At 42.5% G+C, this 27,742-nt stretch overlaps 1 protein-coding gene across 1 annotated transcript; it reads right to left on the bottom strand.

Annotated features, from left to right (window-relative positions):
* Nucleotides 1-1,003: 1,003 nt before the first annotated feature.
* On the bottom strand, nt 1,004-27,334 carry LOC140197301 (very-long-chain 3-oxoacyl-CoA reductase-B-like). The gene is made up of 11 exons (XM_072257240.1): nt 27,113-27,334; nt 21,984-22,030; nt 18,977-19,052; nt 16,655-16,765; nt 16,256-16,323; nt 15,481-15,525; nt 14,313-14,347; nt 13,437-13,518; nt 9,240-9,305; nt 5,242-5,391; nt 1,004-1,292 (listed from the first exon to the last, which is right to left on the bottom strand). Exons 1-11 carry the CDS (start codon nt 27,279-27,281, stop codon nt 1,164-1,166), a joined length of 978 nt encoding a protein of 325 aa, XP_072113341.1. The 5' UTR covers nt 27,282-27,334; the 3' UTR covers nt 1,004-1,163.
* Between the last annotated feature and the right edge of the window lie 408 nt (nt 27,335-27,742).

Genomic DNA, 27,742 nt, shown 5'->3' with positions numbered 1-27,742 from the left:
ACGGACTCAGAGTCAGCTCTGGTCGGGTGCTGCATCAGCAAGTTTGCAGCGCTGGAGGTTCATGGCAGGGAGTGTTTCTCCCTTCTACCGCCTGCATCAGATGATGGGCTATCGGGACTTTAAGACTTTTTTTTCCGTGCCCATGGTCTGCTCTTTATCAAATTACGGTATTGCTTTGCACTGTTGTAACTATATGTTATAATTATGTGGTTTTTGTCAGTTTTAGTCTTGGTCTGTCCTGTGTTTCTGTGATATCATACTGGAGGAACATTGTATCATTTCTTAATGCATGCATTTCTAAATGATAATAAACCAGGACTGAGTGTCCTCATAATCTAATCTAATCTAAATGGACCAGGTAATTTGAGGGCTGGGTGGAAGTTGGAGGCAAAGTTGATGAAGTCAACTGGCAGCATCAATATAGCGTAGGAAGAATGGGAGACGGACACCAATGTATGCTTGGAATATAGACAGCCGACAAAAAGGCAGGCGTAGCTGGGACCCATGTGAGTGCCCATGGCTACCCCTTGTATTTGAAGAAAGTGGGAGGAGCCAAAGGAGAAATTATTAAGAGTGAGGACAAGATTCACTAGACGGAGGAGAGTGGGTCTGGTATCTAGAAAGAAACGAAGAGCTTTGAGGCCTTTTTGGTAGGGGATGGAGTTGTAGAGGGACTGAACATCCATAGTGAAAATAAGATGATGGAGGCTAGAGAACTTGAAATCATTGAAAAGATCCAAAGTGTGTGAAGTGTCATGGATGTAGGTAGGAAGGGATTCAACTATGGTTGATAAGACAGAGTTGAGGTGTGCAGATATGAGATCAATGTGGCAGGAACAAGCTGGAAAAAATGGGTCTACTGGACAAGCGGGTTGTGGATCTTGGGTAGGAGGTATAAAGAGGAGGTGTGGGGTATGGGAACTGTGAGGTTGGTGGCAGTGCATAGGAGATCCGCAGAGCTAATAAGGTCAGTGATTGTGTGGGAGACAACAGCCGAGTGCTCTTTCAATCAGGTCACAGTTTATTTTTTTAATCTCAGTGTCGCTGTTTCAACTACATGGATAATGTATCTTCTTGAATTAACAACAGATGTCAAAAGAATCAGCCAATAATATAACATCAGACAAATATTAGAGGTATTTCCTCTAACCACTGTGTTACAACTAATTTATTTTGCTCTTCTTCCGTTTTTCCAACTGTGTCTTTCTTCCCTCAGTGAATTTCTTCATAGCAGTTAATCCAAACTGGGAGAGTCGGTAACAACCCGGAAACAAACTATCAATAAACCAATGCTGGAGAAACAGATAGGAGAAAAAGTTTTGTCAGAATAATTCAGCACCTAATTTATTTTAACTATTGCATGTACACTCAGTGGCTACTTTATTAAGTACACCTGTACACCTGCTTGTTAACGCAAATATCTAACCAGCCTATCATGTGGCAGCAATTCAGTGCTTAAAAGCATGTAGGCATGGTCAAGAGGTTCGGCTGTTGTTCAGACCAAACATCAAAATATTGGTCTTTGTCACCTTGACTGTGGAATGATTGGACAGAGTGATTGGGTATCTCGGAAACAGCTGATCTCCTGGGATTTTCATTCTCTAGAGTTTATATAGAATGGTGCAATATAGAACGGAGTGGATGGGCTGCAGCAGAAGACCGTACTGGGCTCCTCTCCTGCACCTAATAAAATGGTCACTGAGTGGATTACTCTGACTAGCAGCAAATCTTCTCAGCCAAACAACACAGACTGTTGTTTTTAGTGTGCTCTTCCTTGTGGCTTCAGCTTTCTTTAAACTTCCTTATGTTTGTATACTTACCTGTTTTGTGAAGTTTTATTAACATTTGCTTTTATAGTTCTGCAGTTTCTTTGCAAAGCTGAAGTGTGATTCAGAATTCAGAAGGATGAGGGGGGAATTCCATGGAAACCCACAAAATAGTTTCAGGCCTAGATAGAATTTTGAAAGGTCCAGTCACTTGTAAGGAAGACAAATGCAATGGTAGCACTAATTTTGGGAGGACTAGAATGTAATGCTGAGGCTTTATAAGGCATTGGTCAGAGTGCACTCGCAGTGCCCTCTTGGGCTCTTTATCTAAGAAAGGAAGTGCAGGCATTGGAGAAGGTCACAGAAGTTCATGAGAATAATCCCAGGAATGAGAGGGTTAACATGAGCGTTTGATGGCTCTGGGACTGTACTCGATGGAGTTTAGAAGAATGAGAGGGATCTCATTGAAACCTATCGAATATTAAAGGTGAGGAGAATAGGTTCAAAGAGGATGTAAGGGGTAAGTTTTCTTTTTACTCAGAGGGTGGTTGATGCCTAGAATGTGCTGCCTGGTATGGTAGTAGAGGCAAATGCATTAGCAGCTTTTAAAAGACATTTCGATAGGCACATGGATAGAAACATAAAAAACCTACAGCACAATACAGGCCCTTCAGCTCACAGTGCTGTGCCAAACATGTATTTCCTTTAGAAATTACCTAGGGTTACCCATAACGCTCTGTTTTTCTAAGCTCCATGTACCTATCCAAGAGTCTCTTAAAAGACCCTATTCTATCCACCTCCACCACTGTTGCTGGGAGCCCTTTCCATGCACTCACCACTCTCTGCATAAAGAACTTAACCCTGATATCTCCTCTGTACCTACTTCTAAGCACCTTAAAACTGTGCCCTCTCATGTTAGCCATTTCAGCCCTGGGGAAAAGCCTCTGAAGATCCATATGATCAATACCTCTCATCATCTTATACACTTCTATCTGGTCACCGCTCATCCTCCGTCACTCCAAAGAGAAAAGGCTGAGTTCACTCAATCTATTCTCATAAGGCATGCTCCCGAATTCAGGCAACATCCTTGTAAATCTCCTCTGCACCCTTTCTATAGTTTCCAAATTCTTCCTGTAGTGAGGTGACCAGAACAGAGAACAGTACTCCAAGTGGGGTCTGACCAGGGTCCTATATAGCTGTAACATTTCCTCTCAGCTCTTAAGCTCAATCTCATGGTTGATGAAGGCCAAAACACTGTATGCCTCTTAAACACACAGTCAACCTGCGTAGCAGATTTGAGTGTCCTTTGGACTCAGATCCCAAGATCCTTCTGATCCTCCACACTGCCAAGAGTCTTGCCATTAATACTATATTCTGCTATCAGTTTTGCATCCTATTGATGTCCCAGTGTAACCTGTGACAGCCCTCCGCACTGTCCACAACACCCCCAACCTTTGTGTCATCGCCAAATTTACTAACCATCCCACCACTTCCTCATCTAGGTCATTTATAAAAATCATAAAGAGAAGGGGTCCCAGAACAGATCCCTGAAGCACACCACTGGTCACCGACCTCCATGCAGAATATGACCGGACTACAACCGCTCTTTGCCCTCTGTGGGCAAGCCAATTCTGAATACACAAAGCAAGGTCCCCTTAGATTCCATGCCTCCTTACTTTCTCAATAAGCCTTGCATGGGGTAACATTATCAAATGCCTTGCTGAAATCAACATACACTACATCCACTGCTCTACCTACATCAATGTGTTTAGTCAGATCCTCAAAAAATTCAGTCAGGCTTGTAAGGCATGACCCGCCTTTGACAAAACCATGCTAACTATTCTTAATCATATTATGCCTCTCCAAATGTTCTTAAATCCTGCAGCTCAGGATCTTCTCCACCAGCTTAACAACCACTGAATTAAGACTCACTGGTCTATAATTTCCTGGACTATCTCCACTCCCTTTCTTGAATAACCTCCAATCTGAAACCCTCCAGTCTTCCAGAACCTCTCCCGTCCCCACTGATGATACAAAGATCATTGCCAGAGGCTCAGCAATCTCCTCCCTCGCTTCCCACAGTTGCCTGGGGTACATCTTGTCTGGTCCCGGTGACTTATCCAACTTGATGCTTTCCAAAACCTCCAGCACATCCTCTTTCTTAATGTCTGTATGCTCAAGCTTTTCAGTCCGCTGTAAGGAAGATGGAGGGATATGGAGGTTGTGTAGGTGGGAGGGATGAATTTGTTCTTTTTCAATTTCCTTTTTAGCTGGATCAGTAAACATTGTGGGCCAAAGAGCCTGTTCCTGTATTGTACTGTTCTGTTGAAAGGCCAAGATGGAATGGATGTGGAGAAGATGTTTCCACTAGTGGGACTGTCTAGGACCAGGGAACACAGCTCAGAATGAAAAGGACACTCTTTTAGCACGGAGTTGAGGAATTTATTTAGCCAGATGGTGGTGAATCTGTGGAATTCATTGTCACAGAACATTGGTCCCCCTCAGGGTCAGGTGTAATCTGTCCTTTTTGTACAAGCCATACCTTTCCCAGAAGGGATCCCAATGAACCAGAATTCTGAAACCCTGCCCCCTGCACCATTCTGTCAGCCACTCATTCATCTGCACTATCATCCTATTCCTGCCCTGACTAGCATGTGGTACTGGGAGTAATCCAGGGATTACTACCTTGAGGGTCCTGCTCTACAGCCTCTTCCTCAACATCATATACTCATAGTGCACAGTATCATAGAGGATTGTGTCTGTGCATGGGTGGCTGGGAGGGAGGAAGGGGGTTTATTGTTGCTGTTATTGTTGTTGCTTGTGTTGTTCTGCAGAACATTGTGGGTATGCTACATTGGCGCCAGAATGTCTGGTGACACTTGTGGGCTGCCCCCAGCACTTCCCAAGGTCATGTTCAGTGCTAACACAAACAACACATTCCACTGAATGTTCTGTTGTACGTGATAAATAAAAGAATTTAAATACGAATCTCGGCACAGTGAAGTATAACCACAAACAAGAGAAAATCGGCAAATGCAGGAAATCCAAGCAACACACACAAAATGCTGGAGGAACTCAGCACGCCAGGTGGCACCTATGGAAAAGAGTAAACAGTCGATGTTTCAGGCCAAGAAGGGACTCTGCCTGGCCTGCTGAGATCCTCCAGCTTTTTTTTGTGTGTGTTACGGTGAAGTATATGTGACTACAGTTGACGTGACCAAGTCTAATCCTTTATTCACTAGGTGTTCACCTTTCACATGAAGTGTCCAGACAGTCAGCTGAAAAGATGTGTGTTGTGTTCATTCCTCACATAGAGTTTCTACACTCAACTGGGGGCAGGGGGTGTGAGGGTGGTCACTGAGCACCTTAAGATTTATTCCAGTTAATACAGAATATAGGAGTTCATTTGCCATGTTCAATTTGACTCCAAGCCATAGTAATGGTCCAGCATTCCCCCACATTCTTTGACACTTACCTGAAGTGCATGGGAGATGCATCCTCTTGTCTGATCTGTTATTCCAACAGTGTTCAATGCTTCTTGGACGTAGTCATCTGCCTGCCTCACCAATAGATTAGTATCCATGTCATGTATTAAATGGGTGGAAACCAATAGAGGCATTACACACTGGAAAACAAAATTTATTTCAGTGGTGTTGCATGATTGTTAAATTGCTAATGTATGTTTCTTATACAGTTGAAAATAACAATAGATAAACATTATCTTATTTGTCACATGTACATCGAAGCATATAGTGAAATGCATCACTTGTGTCAAATCAAATCGCTGAGCGTTATGCTGCACAGCCTGCAATTGTCACCATGCTTCACAACGTGCCCACAAGTTACTAACCTTAACCTGGAAATCTTTTTAGAGTATGGGAGGAAAGTGGAGCACCTGAATATTAAATATATCAGAGAGCATATGGTCTAATGTTCTTGGTCACGGGCAAGTAAGAACAAATAACTTCTGGAGATTAGTCCTTGTTGAATGACAAGAATAGATGAGCCAAGTCCCACAATACAGCCCGTTAATCTGCTTCCCAAATTGAGATGTCGAATACTGGAAGACCTAGATAGAGTTCAAAGTTCAAAGCAAATTTATTATCAAAGTACTCAAATCTCACCATATACAAAACTGAGTATGATTTTCTTGCAGGCATACACAGGAAATCAGAGAAACACAATAGAATCAATGAAAGACTGCACCCAACAGAATGGACAAATAACCAGTGTACAAAATGCAACAAACTGTGGAAAGACAAAAGAAAAATCTGATGATAATAATAATAAATAAATAAACAATCAATATTGAGAACATGAGATGAAGAATCCTTGAAAGTGAGTCCATAGGTTGTGGGAACAGTTCAGTGATGGGCAAGTGAGATTATCCCTTCCGTTGAAGAGCCTGATGATTGAGGGGTAATAACTGTTCCTGAACCTGGTGGTGAGGCCTGAGTCTCCTGTACCTTCTTCCTAATGGTAGCAGTGAGACGAGAACATGGCCTGGGCGGTGGGATCCCTGATGATGGATGATGTTTTCTTGTGACAGTGCTCCATGTAGATGTACTCAATAGTGGGGAGGGTTTTAACCGTGATGTACTGGGTCCTATCCATTATTTTCTGTGCAAGGCCATTGGTGTTCCCACACCAGGCCATGACGCAGCCGGACAATATACTGTCCACTGCACATCTGCAGAGGTTTACAAAGTTTTAGATGACATGCCGAACCTTCACAAACTTCCAATAAAGTGGAGGCACTGCCATGCTTACTCGTACTGCCACTTAAAATCTGGAGCCAGGAGAGAACCTCTGAAGTGATAACACTGAGGAATTTGAAGTTGCTGACCCTCTCCACCTCTAATCCCCCAGTGAGGAATGGTTCATGGCCCTCCAGTTTCCTCTTTCTGAAGTCAATAATCAACTCCTTGGTCTGGCTGACATTGAGTGATGGGTTATTATCGTGATACTACCCAGTCAGATTTTCAGCCAGGTGATTCATCATCACCTTTGATTCAGCCAGTGACAGTGGTGTCATCAGCAAAGTTAAATATGGCATTGGAGCTGTGCTTAGCCACTCAGTCATAAATAGAAAGCAAACAGAGCAGGGCCTAAGCACACAGACATGTGGTGCATCTGTGCTCATGGAAATGATGGAGTAGATGCTTTTGCCAATCCAAACTAACTGGGGTTTGCAAGTGCGGAAATCAAGTATTCAGTTGCACAGAGAGTTATTGAGACCAAGCTCTTGAAGCCTTTTGATTAGTTCTGAGGGGATGATAGTATTGAATGCTGAGCTCTAATCAATGACGAGCATCCTGATGTATGCATCTTTATCATCCAGGTGTTCCAGGTTGAGTGAAGAGCCAATGAAATGAGTGGACATGGAGGGTATATTTCTAACAGCGGGGGAATCCATAACCAGCGGGCATGGCTCAGAATTGAAGAACATCCCTTTAGAGCAGAGGTGATGAGGGTTTTCTTTAGCCAGAGGGTGATAAATTCGTGGATCCATGGCCACATACGGCTGTGAGGGCCAAGTCATTGGGTATATTTAAAGTAGAGGTTGATAGGTTCTTGATATTGTAAGGAAGTCAAAAGTAATAGGGAGAAGGCAGGAAAATGGGTTTGGGAGGGATAACAAATCAGCATGATGAAATAGCGGAACAGAATCAATGGGATAAATGGCCCAATTCAGCTCTTATGTCTTATGATCTCATGGTCTTTCCAAAAATCAAAGAGGAACAGGTATAAGAAATCTGAAATAAAAACAGAAGAACTGGAAATACTGAGCTGGTCTACCAGACCCTGCCCAGAAACAGTAAAGGGAAAGATTTGGGAAAGGGATAAAAAAAATGAATAAATTAAGTAAATAAGTACATAGGGATTGGATAATTATGTCTGCGGGCAGGAGCAAGCATGAACAAATTAGGATATAAACACCTACAATGGTTGATACATAGGCTTATATACAACATTTTGGACCAGTGGAAATGGTCCAGAAGGGTTATATGGAAACTATTATTACCATTTTTCTTAACAACTAATTCCATTACTTAGCCTAATAGGTTAGATTTACCACAGTACATAATTATCTATTTAAATGTTTATTTTCCTTTTATATCATCTCAATGTGTACTTAAGAATGTATAAATAATTGTAGTTTTATACATATAAAAAAATGGAAAAGGTTATATGTGTGAAAAAAGTACATGATATTTGTGAATTCCTTATCCAAATAAAAATAAAATTTAAAAAAAAAAGAAAATTGCTCTCAAGCAGGGGTTCTGAACCTTTTTTTATGCCTTGAACCCCTATCATTAACAGAGATCTCCATGGACCCCAGGTTGGAACCCCTGCTCTAAAGTTTCACAGGTAAGATGACACCAGTGAGAGTCCAGCATGGGGCTTGAAAGCCACAAACTAACCCAACACTTCAACATCACAAAGATGTTGACGGGATTTATGGACCTGAGTTATAGGGTGGGGTTGAATAGGACAGTAGGAGTAAGAGGGCAGATTTGGTAGAGATATCCAAAACAAGGACTATAAATAGGGCAAATATCATGGGACGTGGGAAAAATTAATTTTGCTTGACATATTGTGAGATCGAATTAGAGTTAATCTGGGTTGAGTTCAGAAGTAGGAAACAGCAGAATGACTTGGTAAGAGTGATTTATGAAAACATTAATAATAGTTGGAAGGTATAGTGTGAACAATTCCAGTCCCAGGAATGATCCTCCTTTGTCTCGGCCACTGATAAGAAGTTTAGCAACATTCCTTCTTAACCTCTGGGAATCCTGACAGTAAACATTCCTGCCCCAGTTTCGCAGCTCCACTGGCTGATGAAGCGGGGGGTAATGTTTATATGCTCATCCTTCCCTAACACCTCATCATGAATGTATTGCTGAGTTTCTTCCAAAGTTCTGGAATGTAAATCCTATACCTAATAAAGAGGCTCATGTTTGTGGTCTTCTGCTGCTGTAGCCCATTCACTTCAAGATTCAACATGTTGTGCATTCAGAGATGTTCTTCTGCACACCAGAATTACTCTTCCTGTCACATGAACCAGTCTGGCCATTTACCTCTGACCTCTTTCATTAACAAACTGTTCCTGCCCACAGATCTCCCATCCATTAGATGATTTCATCTAAACTCTAGGGACACATGAACGAAAATCCCTGGAGATCAGGAATTTCTGAGATACTCAAACTACCCTATCTGGCACCAGCAATCATTAAAGATTGTTACTTAGATCACATGTCTTCCCCATTCTGGTGTTTGTTCCGAACAACAAGTGAACCTCTTGACCATGTCAGCATGCTTTTATGCACCGAGTTGCTGCCACATGATTGGCTGATTAGATATCTGCATTAACAAACAGGTGTACCTAACAAAGTGGTTGCCAAGTTTAAATAAAAATAATATATGTACTTCAGTAAGAAGGAACAATGCTACTCATTTGTTTTTCCATACCTGTGTGATAACTCCCTGTGATTTGTATTCCACATTCAGTGCTCGAGAGAAGAAGTCAATGAAGACCTGTGAAAGGTGAAGATCCTTAATTGAAGACCACCGAACAAGATTCAAAAATTTCAAACTCATTCACTGGTTGATACCCAATCCCCAGTTTGGGGTCATCAAATAAAAGGAATGAGTCATTGCAGGTACATGATAGTCAGACAGGTTACAGCTGGTGAGGGCAGGGATGAAAGATGAGTGTGCTGAGAGGTCAGAATATGTGAAGTGGGGTGCAGAAGAGAATGTCAGGTTTTTGAGCCTGGGCAGGGTTTGTTGCAGTACATGTGTAAAGAGTTGGAGTTTATCATTATTCAACTATCCACATGTACACAGATAAATGAAGCAATATTCCACTGGGACATAGGTGCAATAAGCAGTACATGTATCAAATGCAGCACATAAAATAATATTGACACAATAATATGAACAGATAAGTTTAAAAAAATTTGTAGCTGTACAACCAGCTAAGGATGAGAGCAGTGGGCTTGGGATGTTCAAAGTAAATTTATTACTAAAGTACATATATGTCACCCGACACAACCCTGAGATTCATTTTCTTGTGGACCCATGATTGCCCATGTCATGCGGCATGACACATTATGATTATGATGATACTCAATAAATTGATAATTGGATAATAACCATAACAGAATCAAGGAATCCCGCATCAGTGTGCAAAAGACAACAAATGTGCAAATACAAAGAGAAAGAAATAATATTAATAAATAAATAAGCAATAAATATCAAGAACGTGAGAAGAAGAGTCCATTGGTTGTGGGAACATTTCAGTGATGGGGCAAGTGAAGTTGAGTGAAGTTATTCCCTTTGGTTCAAGAGCCTGATAGTTGAGGAGAAATAACTGTTCCTGAACCTGGTGGTGTGAGTCCTGAGGCTCCTTTAGGTCCTTTCTGACGGCAGAAAGAGAAGTAAGCATGACTTGGGTGATGGGGAACCTTGATCGTGGATGCTGATTTCCTGTGACAGTGTTTTATGTAGATGTGCTCAATGGTGGAGAGGGTTTTGCCTGTGATAGACTGGGCCACAATTGTGTAATATGGTACAGCTTCATCTGCAGACCTTAGGACTACTTTGTAAATCTCAGTATTGAGCAGGCAACAGAGAAATCCATCAGAATGATATCAGTGACGATGGACTGCAGGAACCTGAAGGAGTCGGGGTTTCTGTGTTTTGTACAGAGAACAGCATGAGATTTAATATAGGAGTATTGAAAAACTGTCCAAAATAAGATGTTGCCCCTTTGAGAAAGCAATGAAGCAAAAGAAAGTGCTCTCCAGAGATCAAGATTTGGAAATCTATTCCTCAAAGTATGGTGTAAACAAATACAATGGGAAAGTGTGTGTGAGAGGATAGCGACAGTTTACCATACCTAGGATGGAAAGTGGAGTTGCAGTTACAGGTAGCTTGGCCACTATCTTGTTGAATGATGCAACAGATGATTGATGGCATAATGCTTTACACTGCCAGGGACGGGTTCAATCCCTGCCTTTGTCTGTGAGGAATTTATACGTTCACCCTGTGACTGTGTCAGTTTTCCCCGGGTGCTCCAGTTTCCTCCTTTATCGTAAAGGCATACAGGTTAGTGTCAGTAAGTTGTGGGCGTGCTATGTTGGCACTGGAAGGAAGCATGGTAATACCTCTGCACTTCCCCCAGCACAACCTCAGACTGTGTTGGTTGTTGATGCCAACTACTCATTTCATTGTATATTTTGATGAACGTAACAGATAAAGCTAATCTTCCTAAATCTCAGACTTGTGTAGCTGAATGTCCTGTTCCTTGTTCATGTGTTTGTATAATTAGTGGGTTATCTTAATGAAGGTATTTTTCAGCTGGAATGGTGGGGTGGTCATAACTGTTCTTCCCATTCCACAGAAGAAATGAAAGTCCACAGCTCATACCACCAGGCTCAAGAACAGTATCTACCTGCCTGTTATTAAATGACTGAATGGTCTCCTCGTACAATAAGATGGACTCTTAATCTCACAGTCTCCCTTGTTAGGGCTTATTGTCTGTCTGCACTGCACTTCCTCTGTAACTGTAACACATTATTCTATTATAGTTTTCCCCTGTACTGCCTCAATGCACTGTTGCCATGAAATGATCTATTTATATATTGCGATACAGCATACAATAGGCCCTTCTGGCCCTTTGAGCCGCACCGCCCAGCAAACACCAAATTTAACACCAGCCTAATCACGGGACAATTTACAATGACCAATTAACCTACCAACCAGTATGTCTTTGGACTGTAGGAGGAAACCAGAGCACCCAGAGGAAACCCACGCACTCATGGGAAAATGTACAAACTCCTTACAGGCAGCGGCAGAAACTGAACCCAGGTCACCTGTACTGTAAAGGATTGTGCTGACTTCTATGCTACCATGCCACCCAATCTATATGGATGGCATGCAAAACAAAGCCTTTCGCTGCACCTCAGTGTATGTGGAAATGGTAAATCAATTTACCAGCTCATGAAGCCATCGGCCAAAGAAGAACCAATAGTTATGATCTGGAGTGCTCCGCCTGAAAGAGTGGGGAACATACAATCATGGTTTTCAGAAGGGAACTGGATGCAGGAGAGAAAACTACAAGACTGTTGGAACATGCAGGAGGGTCTATTTGAAAGCTATCCCAGGACTGGAAAAGGTGAGTTCAAGGAGCAGGAATCAATCCTCAAAAGGTATATTAAGGATCAGTGATATAGGGGCTTAGGAAGCAAGGATCAGACAGGGCTCTTCATAGTAACGGGGGAACCAGGAAGGAGTTGACGTGTAAATTCTGGAGAGATAGAAGAGGGCATAATAAGGTCTTGGCAAATTGGATTACCACTTGCAAACATGCCATCCCCTTCTCGCAATTCCTCCGTCTCCGCCGCATCTGCTCTCAGGATGAGGCTTTTCATTCCAGGACAAGGGAGATGCCCTCCTTTTTTAAAGAAAGGGGCTTCCCTCCCTTCACCATCAACACTGCTCTCAAATGCATCTCCCCCATTTCACGCACATCTGCTCTCAGTCCATCCTCCCGCCACCACACTAGGAACAGGGTTCCCCTGGTCCTCACCTACCACCCCACCAGCCTCCGGGTCCAACATATTATTCTCCGTAACTTCTGCCACCTCCAACGGGATCCCACCACTAAGCACATCTTTCCCTCCCCCCACCCCCGCCGCTTTCCGCAGGGATCGCTCCCTACGCAACTCCCTTGTCCATTCGTCCCCCGCATCCCTCCCCACTGATCTCCCTCCTGGCACTTACCCTTGTAAGCGGAACAAGTGCTACACATGCCATTACACTTCCTCCCTTACCACCATTCAGGGCCCCAGACAGTCCTTCCAGGTGAGGTGACACTTCACCTGTGAGTCGGCTGGGGTGATATACTGCGACCGGTGCTCCTGATGTGGCCTTCTATATATTGGCGAGACCCGACGCAGACTGGGAGATCATTTTGCTGAACAATTACGCTCTGTCCGCCAAAGAAAGCAGGATCTCGCAGAGGCCACACATTTTAATTCCACATCCCATTCCCATTCTGACATGTCTATCCACGGCCTCCTCTACTGTAAAGATGAAGCCACAATCAGGTTGGAGGAACAACACCTTATATTCTGTCTGGGTAGCCTTCAACCTGATGGCTTGAACATTGACTTCTCTAACTTCCGCTAATGCCCCACCTCTCCCTCGTACCCCATCCGTTATTTATATACACACATTCCTTCTCTCACTCTCCTTTTTCTCCCTCTGTTCCTCCGACTATATCCCTTCCCCATCCTCTGGGTTTTCTTCCCCTCCCCCTTTTCCTTCTCCCTGGGCCTCCTGTCCCATGCTCCTCTCATATCCCTTTTGCCAATCACCTGTCCAGCTCTTGGCTCCATCCCTCCCCCTCCTGTCTTCTCCTATCATTTTGGATCTCCCCCTCCCCCTCCCACTTTCAAATATCTTACTAGCTCTTCCTTCAGTTAGTCCTTGAGAAGGGTCTCGGCCCGAAACATCGACTGTATCTCTTCCTAGAGATGCTGCCTGGCCTGCTGCGTTCACCAGCAACTTTGATGTGTGTTTCCTGTACTGTAATGTTGTGTCAAAGCTTCAGAGGTGAGAGCACTACTTATCCAGTCAGCTAGCCTGATAAATGCTTACCTTAGTCGCTGAATACATGGTAAGCATTGGATGTGGAAAAGCTCCAGCTTCTGAAGAAATGTTGATAATGACCCCTTTCTTCCTGGCAAGTTTCAAAACAAAACACCAAACATTAGAACAGGGAGAACGACTGAAATCATTTTACTTCCAAGGCAGAGATCATCAAGAACGGAAAGATTTGGGAAAAACAACTCAAGGTAAAATATGAGATAGGACAGAGGTGTGAGTTTAACATGTAATGGTGATATTTTTGCTCTGTGCTGTTCTGCTGTAACTGCACAAACCATAAGTAAAATGATTCATCTTTCATCAAATCGAGGATGTGCTGTAGCCAACCGCAAGCATCGCCGCACTTCCAGCGCCAATGTAACATGCCCACGACTTACTCATCCTAATCCCTACATGTTTGGAATGTGGTAGGAAACCAGAGCACTTGGAGGAAACCCACATAATTGTGTGGAGAGTATACAAACTCCTTCCAGACAGTGGCAGGACCCGAACCCTGATCATACATCCGGCGCTGTAAAGCAATTTTGCTAAGCACGATGTAAACACGAGGAATTCTGCAGATGCTGGAAATTCAAGCAACACACATCAAAGTTGCTGGTGAATGCAGCAGGCCAGGCAGCATCTCTCGGGTCTTGGCCCGAAACGTCGACTGTACCTCTTCCTAGAGATGCTGCCTGGCCTGCTGCGTTCACCAGCAACTTTGATGTGTGTCGCTAAGCACTATGCTAGCTTTTAATAATCAGATGTCAAATAAAATCTCTTTTACTATTTCAGCTGTCCGCTCAACCTCTGCCTCTCCTACTCTCTCCAAAGTTACACTTGATTATAATTAACACTAACCTCCCAAATTACAAGCTGCTACTGTACCTTTCAACCATTTGCGGCAGGACAACAGCAGTCATCTATCAAAGAGGAAAGAGGGACGTGTTAGGCACAATACATTTACTGAAGGGAAAATATTTCTGAACCGTATGGGGTCGATTGAAAAATGTGATGGGAGCGCATGTGGCTGTGTGAACATGCGGTTAATCCATTGGGCCTCCTAAGTTTGGAGAGTTCTCTCTTTTGACACAGGCTTTTGAGTGCAAACGTTTTTACTTCTCAACAGGTCTGGTTCATAGCTCCCAAACTGCAGGTTTCCCAGAGTGTACAATTACTCAGGCTGCCCAGTGTGTGCAATTACTCAGGCTGCCCAGAGTGTACAATTACTCAGGCTGTCCACTGTGTACAATTACTCAGGCTGCACAGAGTGTACGATTACTCAGGCTGCCCAGTGTGTGCAATCACTCAGGCTGCCCAGTGTGTACAATTACTCAGGCTGCCCAGAGTGTACAATAACTCAGGCTGCCCAGAGTGTACGATTACTCAGGCTGCCCAGAGTGTACGATTACTCAGGTTGCCCAGAGTGTACGATTACTCAGGCTGCCCACTGTGTACAATTACTCAGGCTGCCCAGAGTGTACGATTACTCAGGCTGCCCAGAGTGTACGATTACTCAGGCTGCCCAGAGTGTACAATTACTCAGGCTGGCCACTGTGTACAATTACACAGGCTGCCCAGAGTGTACGATTAGTCAGGCTGCCCAGAGTGTACGATTACTCAGGCTGCGCAGAGTGTTGAAATGTCTCATTGCCTGTTTCATAGCTCCCACACTGTAGATTGCCCAGTGTATAAAAATGCTAACATGACACAGTATAATGTTTAATCATCTACTTCATTGTCATTCATGCCACACAGAAACATAACTCATATCACCTGCTTCACAGATTCATTTGATAAACTTTCCACTCTGAAACAGTTGAAAGGCTTTCCAATCTCATCTGGCAACACAGCAAACAACAGGAATTCTGCAGATGCTGGAAATTCAAGCAACACACATCAAAGTTGAGAGGAATAATAAATCAGCCATGATGGAATGACACAGCAGACCCGATTGACCAGGTGGACTTTATACCTGCTCCTATGACTTATGGTCTAAGAACTTGGTAATAGCCTCTTTAATCAATACTGTGTTCTTCAGTATGGGGTTACTCACCATTGGCACAGAAAAGGCATTGCAGAAGATGATATCAGTAACTGCCTGAAATATTAAAAAATTTAATTTAGAAAATAGAACATTACAGCACAGTACAGGCCCTTCAGTCCATGATGTTGTGCCGACACCAAGATCAATCTAACCCTTCCCACCCACATGGATCTCCATTTTTCTTTCAAGCATGTGGAATTTATTTCTTTATTGAGATAACAGTGCAAAATAGGCCCTTCCAGACCTTCAAACTGAGCCACTCAACAACCCTCGATTTAACCCTCGCCTAATCATGGCACAGTTTGCAATGGAACACATAGTTCATAAAACAGTACAGCACACGAACCGCCATTTGGCCCACAATGTTGTGCCAGACCAGCTAAAAACCAAATTATAAAAACACTAATCCCTCCTAACTACACAATGTCCATGTCCCTCCATTTTCCTCACATTCAAATGCCAATTAATAATCCCAACCACTACATCTTTGGACCGTGGGAGCAAACCCGCACGACCACGAGAAAACGTACAAACTGCTTGCAGGCAGCAGTGGGAATTCAACCTGGGTCACTGGTAATGTAAAGCATTGTGCTACCGCTATGCTACCTAGCCATCCATTCCCTATGCGTACAGTATAAGCTATCTTATGTATCTATATTTATTGTGTTCTTTATCTTATTGTGGTTTTTTATTGCCCTCTATTAGATCTGCAGTAACAATTACTTTGTTCTCCCTTATAATTGTGTGCTGGGAATGACATTAAACAATCTTGAATGTGCTATACCTTTTTGACATCTGGCACATCCAGAAAACAACATGGATGTATATCATATGTTTTCCCAACATTGTTCACTGAAACAAGGAAGATTAGAATTAGAACTTCTTTTTCACTGACAAATGTAATGCTTATTGCTTTCTAGAAGTAGTACAGTGCAAAATATTAAACAAATATCATGATGAATTTCAATAATACATAAATAGTACACAAACAATAAACAGATAATCCAATATTTTAATTTTTTAAAATATTTCCTATGATTTTTTTTCACATTTCTTTATCTTGCTTTATCACACAATACTGACAACTCAGGAAAAGAGCTGTTCCTCGTTTTATAGCTGTGAGGATGCATTTTATCTGCCATCTGTAGAAATGAAAAAGTGGGCTTAAAGTCCAGAGAATTACCAAGGATTCCAATGTTCATGTCATTCAGTACATCCTGAATAGGCCCGTAGATGTCAGTTCCAGCGGTGAAGTCAGCCTGAATAATCTTGGTCTTTTTGCCGTGTTTTTGTTCTGTAATTAACCACAAAAAAAGCAAGCATCAATCCACAGAGTTCCACCCCATGCACTTCCATCTTCTTGTACAATCATTCAACGTAGAAGGCCATTGTGTCTGCACAGCATCTTTGAAAGTGTAGTTCCACCCATTTAGTCTCACTCTTCTCAGCTTCCCCTGGAAAGATATCTCTTCAATCACTTATCCAACTCATTTCTAGTTTATTGCCTCTCTTGGGGTAGAATCTACCCCATGAGTTCCTAAACTTGGGTCCACAGGCAGCTTGCTTAATGGCATTGCTCAGTGGCATAAAAAACCCTGGGATAGATTATAACTCACTAAGTAAAATATATTCTGCTCCTCTACTTACCTAGTTCCTTTGTAATAGCCACTCGTTATACTAATATTGACTGACATTGTCTGTTCAGAACCCTTTACAATTCATTAAATCTTTCCTGATTTTCCCCTATTCCATGGTGAACTTCCCTGGCCTATCTCACCTTGTAGCAAAGTCCACTTTAGAATCATAAGACATAGGAACTGAATTTGATCATTCAATCATACCTGATTTATTATCCCTCTCAACCCCATTCTTCTGTCTTCTACCATAGTCTTACTAATCAAGAGCCTATTGACCCCCAGTTTAGATATACTGTACCAAATGGCTTAGCTTCCACAGCCATCTGTGACGTTGAATTCCATAGATGTACCACCCTCTGGCTAAAGCAAGGGTTCCTAACCTGGGGTCCATTAGTTAAGGTAGGGGTCCATGGCAGGTTGGGAACCCCTGGGCTAAAGAAATTCCTCTTCATCTCTGTTCTAAAGAGACATCCTTTTATTCTGAAGTTGTGCCTTCAGACCTGAGACTTTTCCACAACTGGAAACATTCTCTCTCCACATCTACTCTATCCAGGACATTCAAAGAACATTCCTGGAAGTTATTATTTACTAAACTAAATACCTGGAGTGGATACATTGTCTTCTAAAGCAGGATTATCCACTGGAGATTAGAAGGGTGAGCAGGGACTTTATAATATTCTGGGGGATCTTGGCAGAGTCGAAGAGCAGAGGATTCCTCCTGTAGGAGAACCTGGAACCAGTGTCATTTCCAAAAAAAGGTGGGGGTGGTCACAAGATGAGAGAGGAATTTTTTCTCTCTCAAAGAGGATCATGAGCCTTTGGAATTCAATCAAGGGTGGTGGAAACAGGATGCTTTAATATTTTTAAGGTAGAGCTAGATACATGCTAGATAAAAAGAGATTAAAATATTATTACTGGAGAGGGGAATACGTTGTTTGAACAAACTCATATTCTCAGTATATTTTTATTCGAGGAATTTGATTTCTTCTGTACAGTAGTGGTTTCTCAGTCTTTGTTCATGTATATTTTCTGTAAATACAATTGTATTTCTTGATTTTTTTTCTCTGAAGGCCTGCAAGGAAATGAATCTCAAGGTAGTGTATGTTAGCATATACGTACATTGATAATAGATTTTGCTTTGACTTTGAGTTGAGGATATAATCAGTTCAATCATGATATTAATGTTGCAGTAGGCTTAAGTGACCTAGTTGCCTCCTCACTCCCACCCCCATTCATATGTTTGTAGAAATCCTCTCATCCTCAGTAAATGTCCTAAAGCACTGCGCTCATAATTAGTCACAATCCCCCAACAAAGGTTTATGCGTCTATGTCATTCAGCCCAATTTATGAGGCCTATTTGGGGTATATGGGGCATCCAGGGAGGGGTATAAGGAGCCTGTCGTGCCCATTCTGGGACAGCTCACTCGCATCTGGTCCCCACTGGACTCTCAGCTCTAACCTGTGGCTCCAAGAAACTGTCTGCGTACGACAGCGGTCACACCCTGATACACCACTTCAACAGGAAAGCTAAACCAGGTGAGGGCAGCCCACAGGCCTGTCGTAGCATGTGAACTCATCTCCAGCAGACTGAGCAGACCAGCAGACTGAGCAGATGAGATCCACATTGAGATCCAGCAGCCAGGAAGGCAGTTCTTCAACATACCATGGAGAGCATAGGGCATGACAAGGCACAGAAAACTTCATGGTCATCCACTGCAGCCACGGTAGACCCCAGCTTGTGACACTTGTTCGAACCACTGGACCCAGCCTTCTGTTTTAGATGTCATGCCAAATTTTAATAGCAAATATCTATCGCAGGCATGAAGGGCTGAATGACCTACCTCTTTGGAAATCATTTTGTTTCTTACCTATCTCTCCTGCTGTGGTTTTCAGCTTCTCCAGTGACCGGCTGATCAGCACAATATTAAGGCCTCTTCTTGCCAGCTGGGAATCAGGAAAAGAAAGAACTGTACTAATCCAATGTTGTGGTAAAGACCAAATGCCCAAGCCATTAATCACTGCTCTGAAAACATGCCAAAAGGTACGAGGAGCAATGTGTTTAAATTGTTGGATTAGAATCCAGGAATCTAGCTGATTGACCAAGAGACATGAATTGGAATTACAACAATGGTGGCAAGCAGGAATTGAACTGTCTAACTATATAAACACAAGATTTCACCAACACTATAACACCACAAGACATAAGAGCAGAATTAAGCCATTTGGCCCTTTGAGTCTGCTCCAACATCATGGCTGATTTATTATCCCACTCAACCTCATTCTCCTTCCTTCTCCACGTAACCTTTGACATCCTTACTAATCAAGAACCAATCAACCTCTGCTTTAAATATACCCAATGAGTCATCAGTGGCATTGAATTCCACAGATTCACCACCATCTGGCTAAATAAATTCCTCCTTATCACTGTTCTAATGGGACATCTTTCTATTTTGAGTTTGTGTCCTCTGGTCCTAGACTCTTCCGCTATTGGAAACATCTGCTCTACGTCCACCGGGCCTTTCAATATTCAGTCCACTTTAAAAAAAGAATCCTCTTCATTCTTCTAAACTCCAGCAAATGCTCATGTTTTAACTCTTACATTCCCAGGATCATTCTTGTGAATCTCCTCTGGACCCTCTCCAATGCTAGCACATCCTTTCTTAGACAAAGGGCCCAAAACTGCTCATGATACTCCAAAGCCTCAGCATCCTTAACGGAAAACCATGAAGCTAACTAACCTCAACATCATGAAAATCCATCTAATGCCCATAAAGGGGACTAAACCCTGGGATACATACATGATTCCAGACCCACTAATCCTAGGGATAGACCGTAAATGATTGCTAATGCCATCCACGTCCCTTCAAACTCTAAGCAGAGAAAAGAGCTCAAAGATACTGGAGTAAAGTAAAAAGACAACTCAATACATTGATGTATGAACATCACTGCATCTGCCGATGAATCAAAGAGAGGCCATGGTAAACAGTACATGGTACAGCAGACATTTAATCAAAAAGCAAAGAGCAGAGCAGAGGAAGCAGAGACTACAGCAACTTTCCCCATTAAAGATGGGACAATGTCTCTGGGAAAAAAACAGCAAAGTGAAAATGGTTATAGAACATAGAACATCACAACTCACAGTACAGCATAGTACAGGCCCTTCAGCTCACAATGTTGTGCTGACCCCTTAAACTACTCAAAGATCAATCTAACCCTTCCATCTATATAACCCTCTGATTTTCTGCCATCCATGTACCTACCTACGAGTTTCTTAAATGCCTCTATGTATCTGTCTCTGCCACCAACCTGGCAGGGTGTTCCATCACTATCTGTGTAGAGAACTTAAGCTGACATCTCCCATATGCTTTCCTCAAAAATCACTTAAAACTCTGCCCCCTTGTATTAGCCATTTCTGCCCTGGGGAAAAGTCTCTTGCTGTCTACTCAATATATACCACTTATCATCTTGTACACCTCTGTTAAGTCACCTCTCATCCTAGCCCTTCCCTCCCACATAGCCCTCGATTTTTCTTTCAAGATGCTTGCAGCTGTGTTGTTAACAAATCTTGATTAGCAAGAAAGATACTTCAGTTTCTGATCATATTCCCCTGAGGTGGACCAGCAGTAACCATCTCCCTCTTCTGTTGCTTAACTGATCTCAGGACATTACTTGGGCCACCATCACTGTCTACTTGTGGGAAAGAAAGGGAACTGAGCTTGGCTTTCCTCTTCCAGCCACGAGACTAGTATTTAAAGGTACAACAGATTTCTAAGTCAAAGTGATATGTGATTTGAAGGGGAAACAGCAGGTATTAATCCCGTGTCCTAACTGATAAGACTCAGATTTAGAGGGTGTTACTGGTGAATATGGTGTGGAGATACGTCTCTACCAAAAGAGGTGTAAGGTGCTCCTTCCTCCACTAGCCTACAGGTCAAAGTGTAGTACCTCCTTAACCCCCTCCCGTCAGGGTCATGTGAAGCCAAGGGAGCAGGCGGTGGAAGGCCATATGAGCAGCTGGTGCATATCACAAGTCCTGGTTATGCAACCACTGACACCAGGCAGACAGTCTCTGGAATATTGATAATGGCTGCGATCATTAGAAAAAGGCAATGAGAAACCACTTCAGTAGAAAAATTTGCCAAGAACAGTCATGGCCACAGACACGGCACATAATGAATGAACTGATGAATTGTCACAGTGGACTTTGTAGATGATGTATATTGTGACCATGGTATGACAACGAAGGAGGAATGAAAATTGGTAATGAAAATATAGGAAAAATAATTTAAGATGGGTCACCAAAACCTAGGTAAAACAAATAAGTTTTAAGGACAAGCTGAAAGGAACAAAGATAGATATGTTTACAATTGGGTTCCAGACTGAAGGCTTGGGAAAACTGGAGCGGTGGTGGAGTTCAGGGAGACAAACAACAGTGTAGTTTACAGAAATAGAATAGATGAGGTCTTGGAAGGACTGAAAATAAGGATGAGAATCTTAAAATAGTGGTGTTGCCTGAGTGAGCTGGTACAAGTCTGAAAGTACAGGAGCAGTAGTTGAAATGGATAGGATGCTTCCATCACACACTGGGCTGTTCTCTACAGTTACCTGATGAGGTAACCATGGCCTTTGGAGTTTGATAAAGTTTAATCAGAAGGAAGAGGGAGCGTATTGGAAAGCACGAGTCTGCAGTGAACAAAAGCACACATGTAAATATAGATAAAAATGCATTTCTGTAGTGGTTCAATTATAAGAGCAGTGCTATTGGGATTCGTTTCCTTCTTCTGCTGGAGATCTAACATGGTCCCAAGAAAGTTGAAGCTACCTCCTTTACAGAATCAGTTTATGAAGACAGACAGAATCGGAGACTGACATTACCTCGTGAGCATAGGCTTTCCCAATCCCGTTGGTGGCACCTGTAACAACTAGAAAAAATGGATTTAGGATGTATTTTACTGAAAACAGCACATTTTTAAAAATGCTTTCTCAAAGCACTCTGATAAAAACAAGACATAAAAATAGAACATTGGAGATAATCATTAGGCTTGTAGCGGTTACTTGAAAAGCAAATCAGAACCGTGGAGAGACTGAGTGAGGGAATTTATACTGCTTGATGCACTTCTAAATAACTGAGTTCTAAGTCACAGACTTTATTACAAAACCAGCAAAGACGAGCAACAAAGATGAATGATTAGAAAAGCAATAAAGAACTAATGAAAATCAAAACCAGCCGCTGGATGAACTTAGCAGGTCAAGCAGCTTCTGTAGAAGCAAAAGGATAGTCAACATTCTCGACACCGTGCATCAGAACTGAGTTTCCGGAGAGAATGTAGGCAGTATGAAGAGCTGAGAGGGACGGGTGAGTAATCGGTGGATGCCTTCCCCATCATTTTGAAAGATTTCAACCAAGCCAGCTTGAAAAAATCCATAAATAACTATCACCAACATATCACCTGTAGGGCCAGAGGAGCCAACACACTGGACTACAGTCATACTACCATCAAGGATACTTACTTTACTTCTACTTCCTGAGTGTAGGCAGAGACTGAAGACTGCAGCACTGGTAGAGAGGACCAAGAAGGTATGGACAAAGGAGGTGGAGGAACCGTTACAGGACTGCTTTGAGGCAGTATTCAGAGATTCATCTTGCCATGAATGAATATGCCACAGTTGTCACTGACTTCATTAGAACCTGTGTGGATGACTATGCCCACAAGAATATACTGCACATACCCGAATCAAAATCCATAAATGAACCAAGAGATCCATGGTCTGCTGAAACCTAGATCAGTGGCATTCAGTCTGATGATGCCGGACTTTTCAAGAAGGCCAGGTACAACTTATGGAGGGGTATCTCAAGAGCAAAAGAACAATTCTGATTGAGGTTGGAGATGGAATCAGATGCATGTCAATCCTGGCAGGGTTTGCTGGCCATTCCTTCCTACAAAGCAAAACCCAACATCATGAAGAGCAGCGATGCTTCACTACCACATAAACTCAATTCCTTCTATGTCCGTCTTGAAAGCGAGAATATAGCTGCAGCTCTGAGGATTTCTGCAGCACCCAGTGACCCTGTGATCTCTGTCTCTGAGGCCAATGTCAGGCCAATTTCAAGAGGGTGAACCCTCACAAGGCGACAGGCTCCAATTGAGTACCTGCTAAGGCTCTGAAAACCTGTGCTGACCAAACGGTGGACATGTTCAAAGATTTTTTTCAATCTCTTATTGCTAAAGTTGGAACTTCCCACCTGCTTCAAAAGGGCAACAATCATACCAGAGCCCAAGAAAAACAGAGTGAACTGCCTGAACGACTATCATCCAGTAACACTCACATCTACGGTGATGAAGTTTGAGAGAATGATTATGACTGGAATCAGTTCCTGCCTGGATCCACTGAAATTTACGTGTCGCCACGATAGGTCAACAGAGCTTGTGATCTCATTGGCTCTTCACACGCCCTTGGATCACCTGGATAATTACTAATGCTCACGTCAGGGTGCTGTTTACTGACTTCAGCTCAGCGTTTAACACAATCATTCCTGCAGTTCTAATCAAAAACCTCCATGACCAGAGCCTTTGTACCTCCCTCTGCAAATGGATCCTTGGCTTCCTCACCAGAAGTCCATAGTCTATGCGGATGGGAAGTAACATCTCCACCTCAATGATAACCACCACCAGTGCTCTTTTTCTCCATTATCTTCCCTTCTCCCGTGTTAACAAAATGAATTATTCTTCCAGACCGACTTCTGCCACCATGTTGTGTTCTTTACACACACCGTGGGGTACTAAGAACAAACCATATTCTGGAAGAATTAAAACTAGAACGTTCATTTACAACAGCAAACAGCAAGCATGTCTTTAACATACAGTTTCTAGATCATTGTCATTTCTGCGCATGCTCCCTACTCTGTCCAATCACGTTCTTATACGTGACACGTGATATCACCACAGGTAGCACAATGCTGTACAGTGCCAGTGACTCAGGTTCAGTTCCTCTGCGGTACGTTCTCTCTGTGAACATGTGGGCTTCCTCCAGGTGCTCTGGTTTCCTCCTGCAGTCCACAGACTTACCAGTCTGTAAGTTAATTGTCCTGTGATTAGCCCAGAGACAAATGAGGGGTTGTTGGGTATTGGGGCTCGAAGGGCTGGAAAGGCCTGTTCCATGCTGTATCTCAATAAATACATATACTTACTGTAATTCAGCTTTTTATTATTACTTACTGCAGTGTACTGCTACCACTTAGTAATGAGTAAACAAAGCTTTGGTGTAACAAGTCAGATTCGTCACTGTTATTATATATCATATACCCCGGATCAAACACAAATGTAACCACAAGCAAAGTGCACTGGTGTAAGGAGGTCTGGTTTTATTTTGAGAGATACAACATGGTGACGGGCCCTTCCAACCCAACAGGCCCGTGCCACCCAATCACATTCGTGTGACCAGTTAACCTATTTTGGAGCGAGAGAGAAAACTGGAGTACCCACACAGTCATGGGAAGTAAATACAAATGCTTACAGATGGTGGTGGAATTGAACCTGGGTTGCTGGCACTGTAATAGCATTACCCTGGTGGGACGCACACTGGAGTATTTAAATGCACACCTCGGTGCAGACTGGAACCTTTATCTAGTGTCTTGACCATCTGGCCATACTACCAATAAAGTTGACTTTAAGATTCAAACATCAGGTTTATTTATTGAAACATACAGTGAAATGTCTCATTTGCATTAACAAACCACCACACCCGCAAGTGTCACCACATATTCCGGTGCCAACATAGTACGCCCACAATGTTTTGGAAGCAGAATGTTCTTTGCACAACCAATTTTTGAAGAAGAAATATTACACAAGCAAATATCACACATGGTGTATTTAATATAGGAAATATGTGTCGGTCATTTAATTCTGGTTCCTTAAGATTGTTATAGCTGAAGGTGTTAATGGGGACAAGCTCCCACTACTTATTAAGTGCCCCCAATGGCGTACATCTCAAATAGCCTCTAACAACCAAGTCCGGCTCCTGGCCTTCACAGGTAGCTTAGCTACTAAGCCCAGTAGGATTGTTTCTACTAACAGGAGAAGGGGAAAAGCTAAGTTACTGGCACCTTCAACCCGGTTGCTTCGGGCAGATGGGGTTCGTCAGCCATGGTTGGCAGCTCGTCTTGGAGAAGGAAAATTCTTGTCTCAAATCTCGGCTGCCTTATGCCTATACCCACTCATGGGGAAGGCTTTGGGAGTAAACCCTGAGGAAAGATCCAGAGTTGGAGTCACTAAGCAGTCCTACATTGAGTTCAACACTGACTGGCAACTCCTGCCATATTGCTGGTGCCAAACTGTATCGGCCTCTGCCATTCCTTTGAGTTCATCAGATTCATGGAGAGGGGGACCTCGCTACAACCATGCTCGACCCCAATCAATGGAGGGCCGTATCTATCTCTTCTAACCTGCACTTTGCATGAACACTCATTTGACCACTATCTGGAAATCAGACAGGATGGTGTACAAGCATATCAGTGTGATGCAATTAAAAGCTTTAGATAACTGTGAGTAACAGCTGTGTAGCGCTGGTCTTATCTCGTGTAACTGGTCGCCATACACTTTATGAGAAAATCAAATTACACGAGGTGCTAGTCGGCCGTCAGAAACTCTGGGTACAATAAGGAGGCAGTAAATAGAAAACACACACTCCTGGAGGTAAATTTTGTTTGCAAAAAGAAAAGCTATACAAATTATTGACTTGAGTAAGTACAATTCAAAATTCTAACCTTCAGTTTAGGTTTCAAATCTACCACATTCGTCTTTAACTACAATCAGTAAGATTCATTAGAATAACCTTTATTACTCCAATATCTCTAACTAATTAGATCTAGTGTTATTCCCTCTTTAAATGTTTACAGACTAAACTTTCCTTAGTCAGTTAGAAAACCAAATGAATTCCTATTCTTAAGTATTATAGTTAGCTTCAGTTTTCAGTTCCAGTCAGTATAATCACAAATTCAAAAATTATATATACAGACCAACCTTTCCTTAGTTAGTTAGTTAGAAAACCAGATGAATTCCTATTCTTAAGTATTATAGTCAGCTTCAGTTTTCAGTTTCAGTCAGTATAATAACAAATTCAAAAATTATATATATATACAGCTTAACTTTCACAATTCTCCAACATTACAACTTTTAGACAAATTAAATCCATTTAGTAACTTGTCAAGGTCTTTGCCAAAATAATCAGTTATTTCAGAAAATCAAATTCAGATCCTTCGAATGAAGATGAACTTTTACATCCAACCGTATTAAATCACTCTATGTCCTGACACATATCGATCCCGGCTAGTTCTTCGATGTTGGGTGGCTCGCCATCTTATGTCTTAGTTCGTTGGATGAAATAGTGGTTCATCCACGGAAAGTCGATTCACAACATTTACACAACAAAAACTGACTAGATCCCTTGGTATGATTTAACAGAACTAATTCCCGGTGACACGGTAGAGATCTTGGACACTCGTCTCTGCCGATATTGTCTCCTTATAGTTGCTGCTTGTTATAGCCGCAGCTTCAACAGATCTTTTATCGCTATCGTCTCTCCTCCAGGGATTTCATCCTGATGTTTTCAAGTAAGAAGGGTAGAGATACTCACTATTAATTCCACTTCTAACAGTTTATGTCTTTATTTTCTAATAGTTTGCTGCGGTTATCTCGCTTCCCCGCGCCTGCGCCAGCCACACTTCGTTCACGCTCCGCGTTTCCCCCGACTTCACTTTTTCTAAAAAAAATCGGTAAACTTCGTTTTCATCGCTCCACAAGTGGACCTTTCTAACATTACATTTTTGGGGGATTTAATTAACCTGGGTTACATTTGCGTTGGGCAAATAACTGTAAATTAGATATGTAGGCAAACATCGCAAAACAATTACAAATGATTATATCTACAACTTTGTGGCACGGGAAAGAAATAGCGTTCTCAAGAGACGGCAACAGAACTTCAGCAAAAGCAAAGCACAATCTTACCAGCCCATTCTCCAAAATATGTCAGGTCTATCTTCCAAAATTTGGCGAGAATATAAATCCTGATGCCAAACAGCAGTTTCCAAGTGTACTTCACCAAATAATAGAGGCATGTCATTGCCCCGATCAGCGCCAAGACTGAATTCCCGAAAATGTTTGTAAAAAGAAACATTTTCCAAAATAATCTCTGGGATGTTTAACGTCTATGCCTTCTCTGGTGTCTCTCTGTAGTTTATTTACAAAGTGAACAGAGTACAGATGCACAGTCAACTTAAGCTTTGACCAGTTCTGATTAGACATTTCTTTCTGATTGGCAGTTCGGTCATGTAATCATTTGTTTGCTTTAACATAGATTATTTTGTGAACTTTCCGTCTCATTGAGATTACCTGACCAACCTGGGCCACCTTCTTATTGGCTCTGGTCCAGGGCTACAACTGGCATTGTTCTGTGGCCTTTGCCGTCAGCCTTGTGCTTTCAACTCCGACTGGTTCAAACCGGTCGAACCAGATGACTGAGATACTGAGTCAAACAGGATTACAGATGGCTTCTCCTGCGAGCTTGCCAGCGTGTTGTGAGTGTTACATAAACCATATAAACTAATGGTCACTAACCTTTTTAAGCCCAAAGTCCCC

The sequence above is a fragment of the Mobula birostris genome, chromosome 5 (genome assembly GCF_030028105.1).
Source record: "Mobula birostris isolate sMobBir1 chromosome 5, sMobBir1.hap1, whole genome shotgun sequence".
Lineage (NCBI taxonomy): Eukaryota > Metazoa > Chordata > Chondrichthyes > Myliobatiformes > Myliobatidae > Mobula > Mobula birostris.
This window is presented reverse-complemented; position numbering and strand designations above follow the sequence as displayed.

Coding starts and splice junctions, on each gene's coding strand:
- LOC140197301 (XM_072257240.1), bottom strand. CDS start 27,281: ATGTTTCTTTTTACAAACATTTTCGGGAATTCAGTCTTGGCGCTGATC. Junction 16,324..16,654: donor CATGAACATTGGAATCCTTG/GTAATTCTCTGG, acceptor TCCTTGTTTCAG/TGAACAATGTTGGGAAAACA. Junction 13,519..14,312: donor CTGCCGCAAATGGTTGAAAG/GTACAGTAGCAG, acceptor GAAACTTGCCAG/GAAGAAAGGGGTCATTATCA.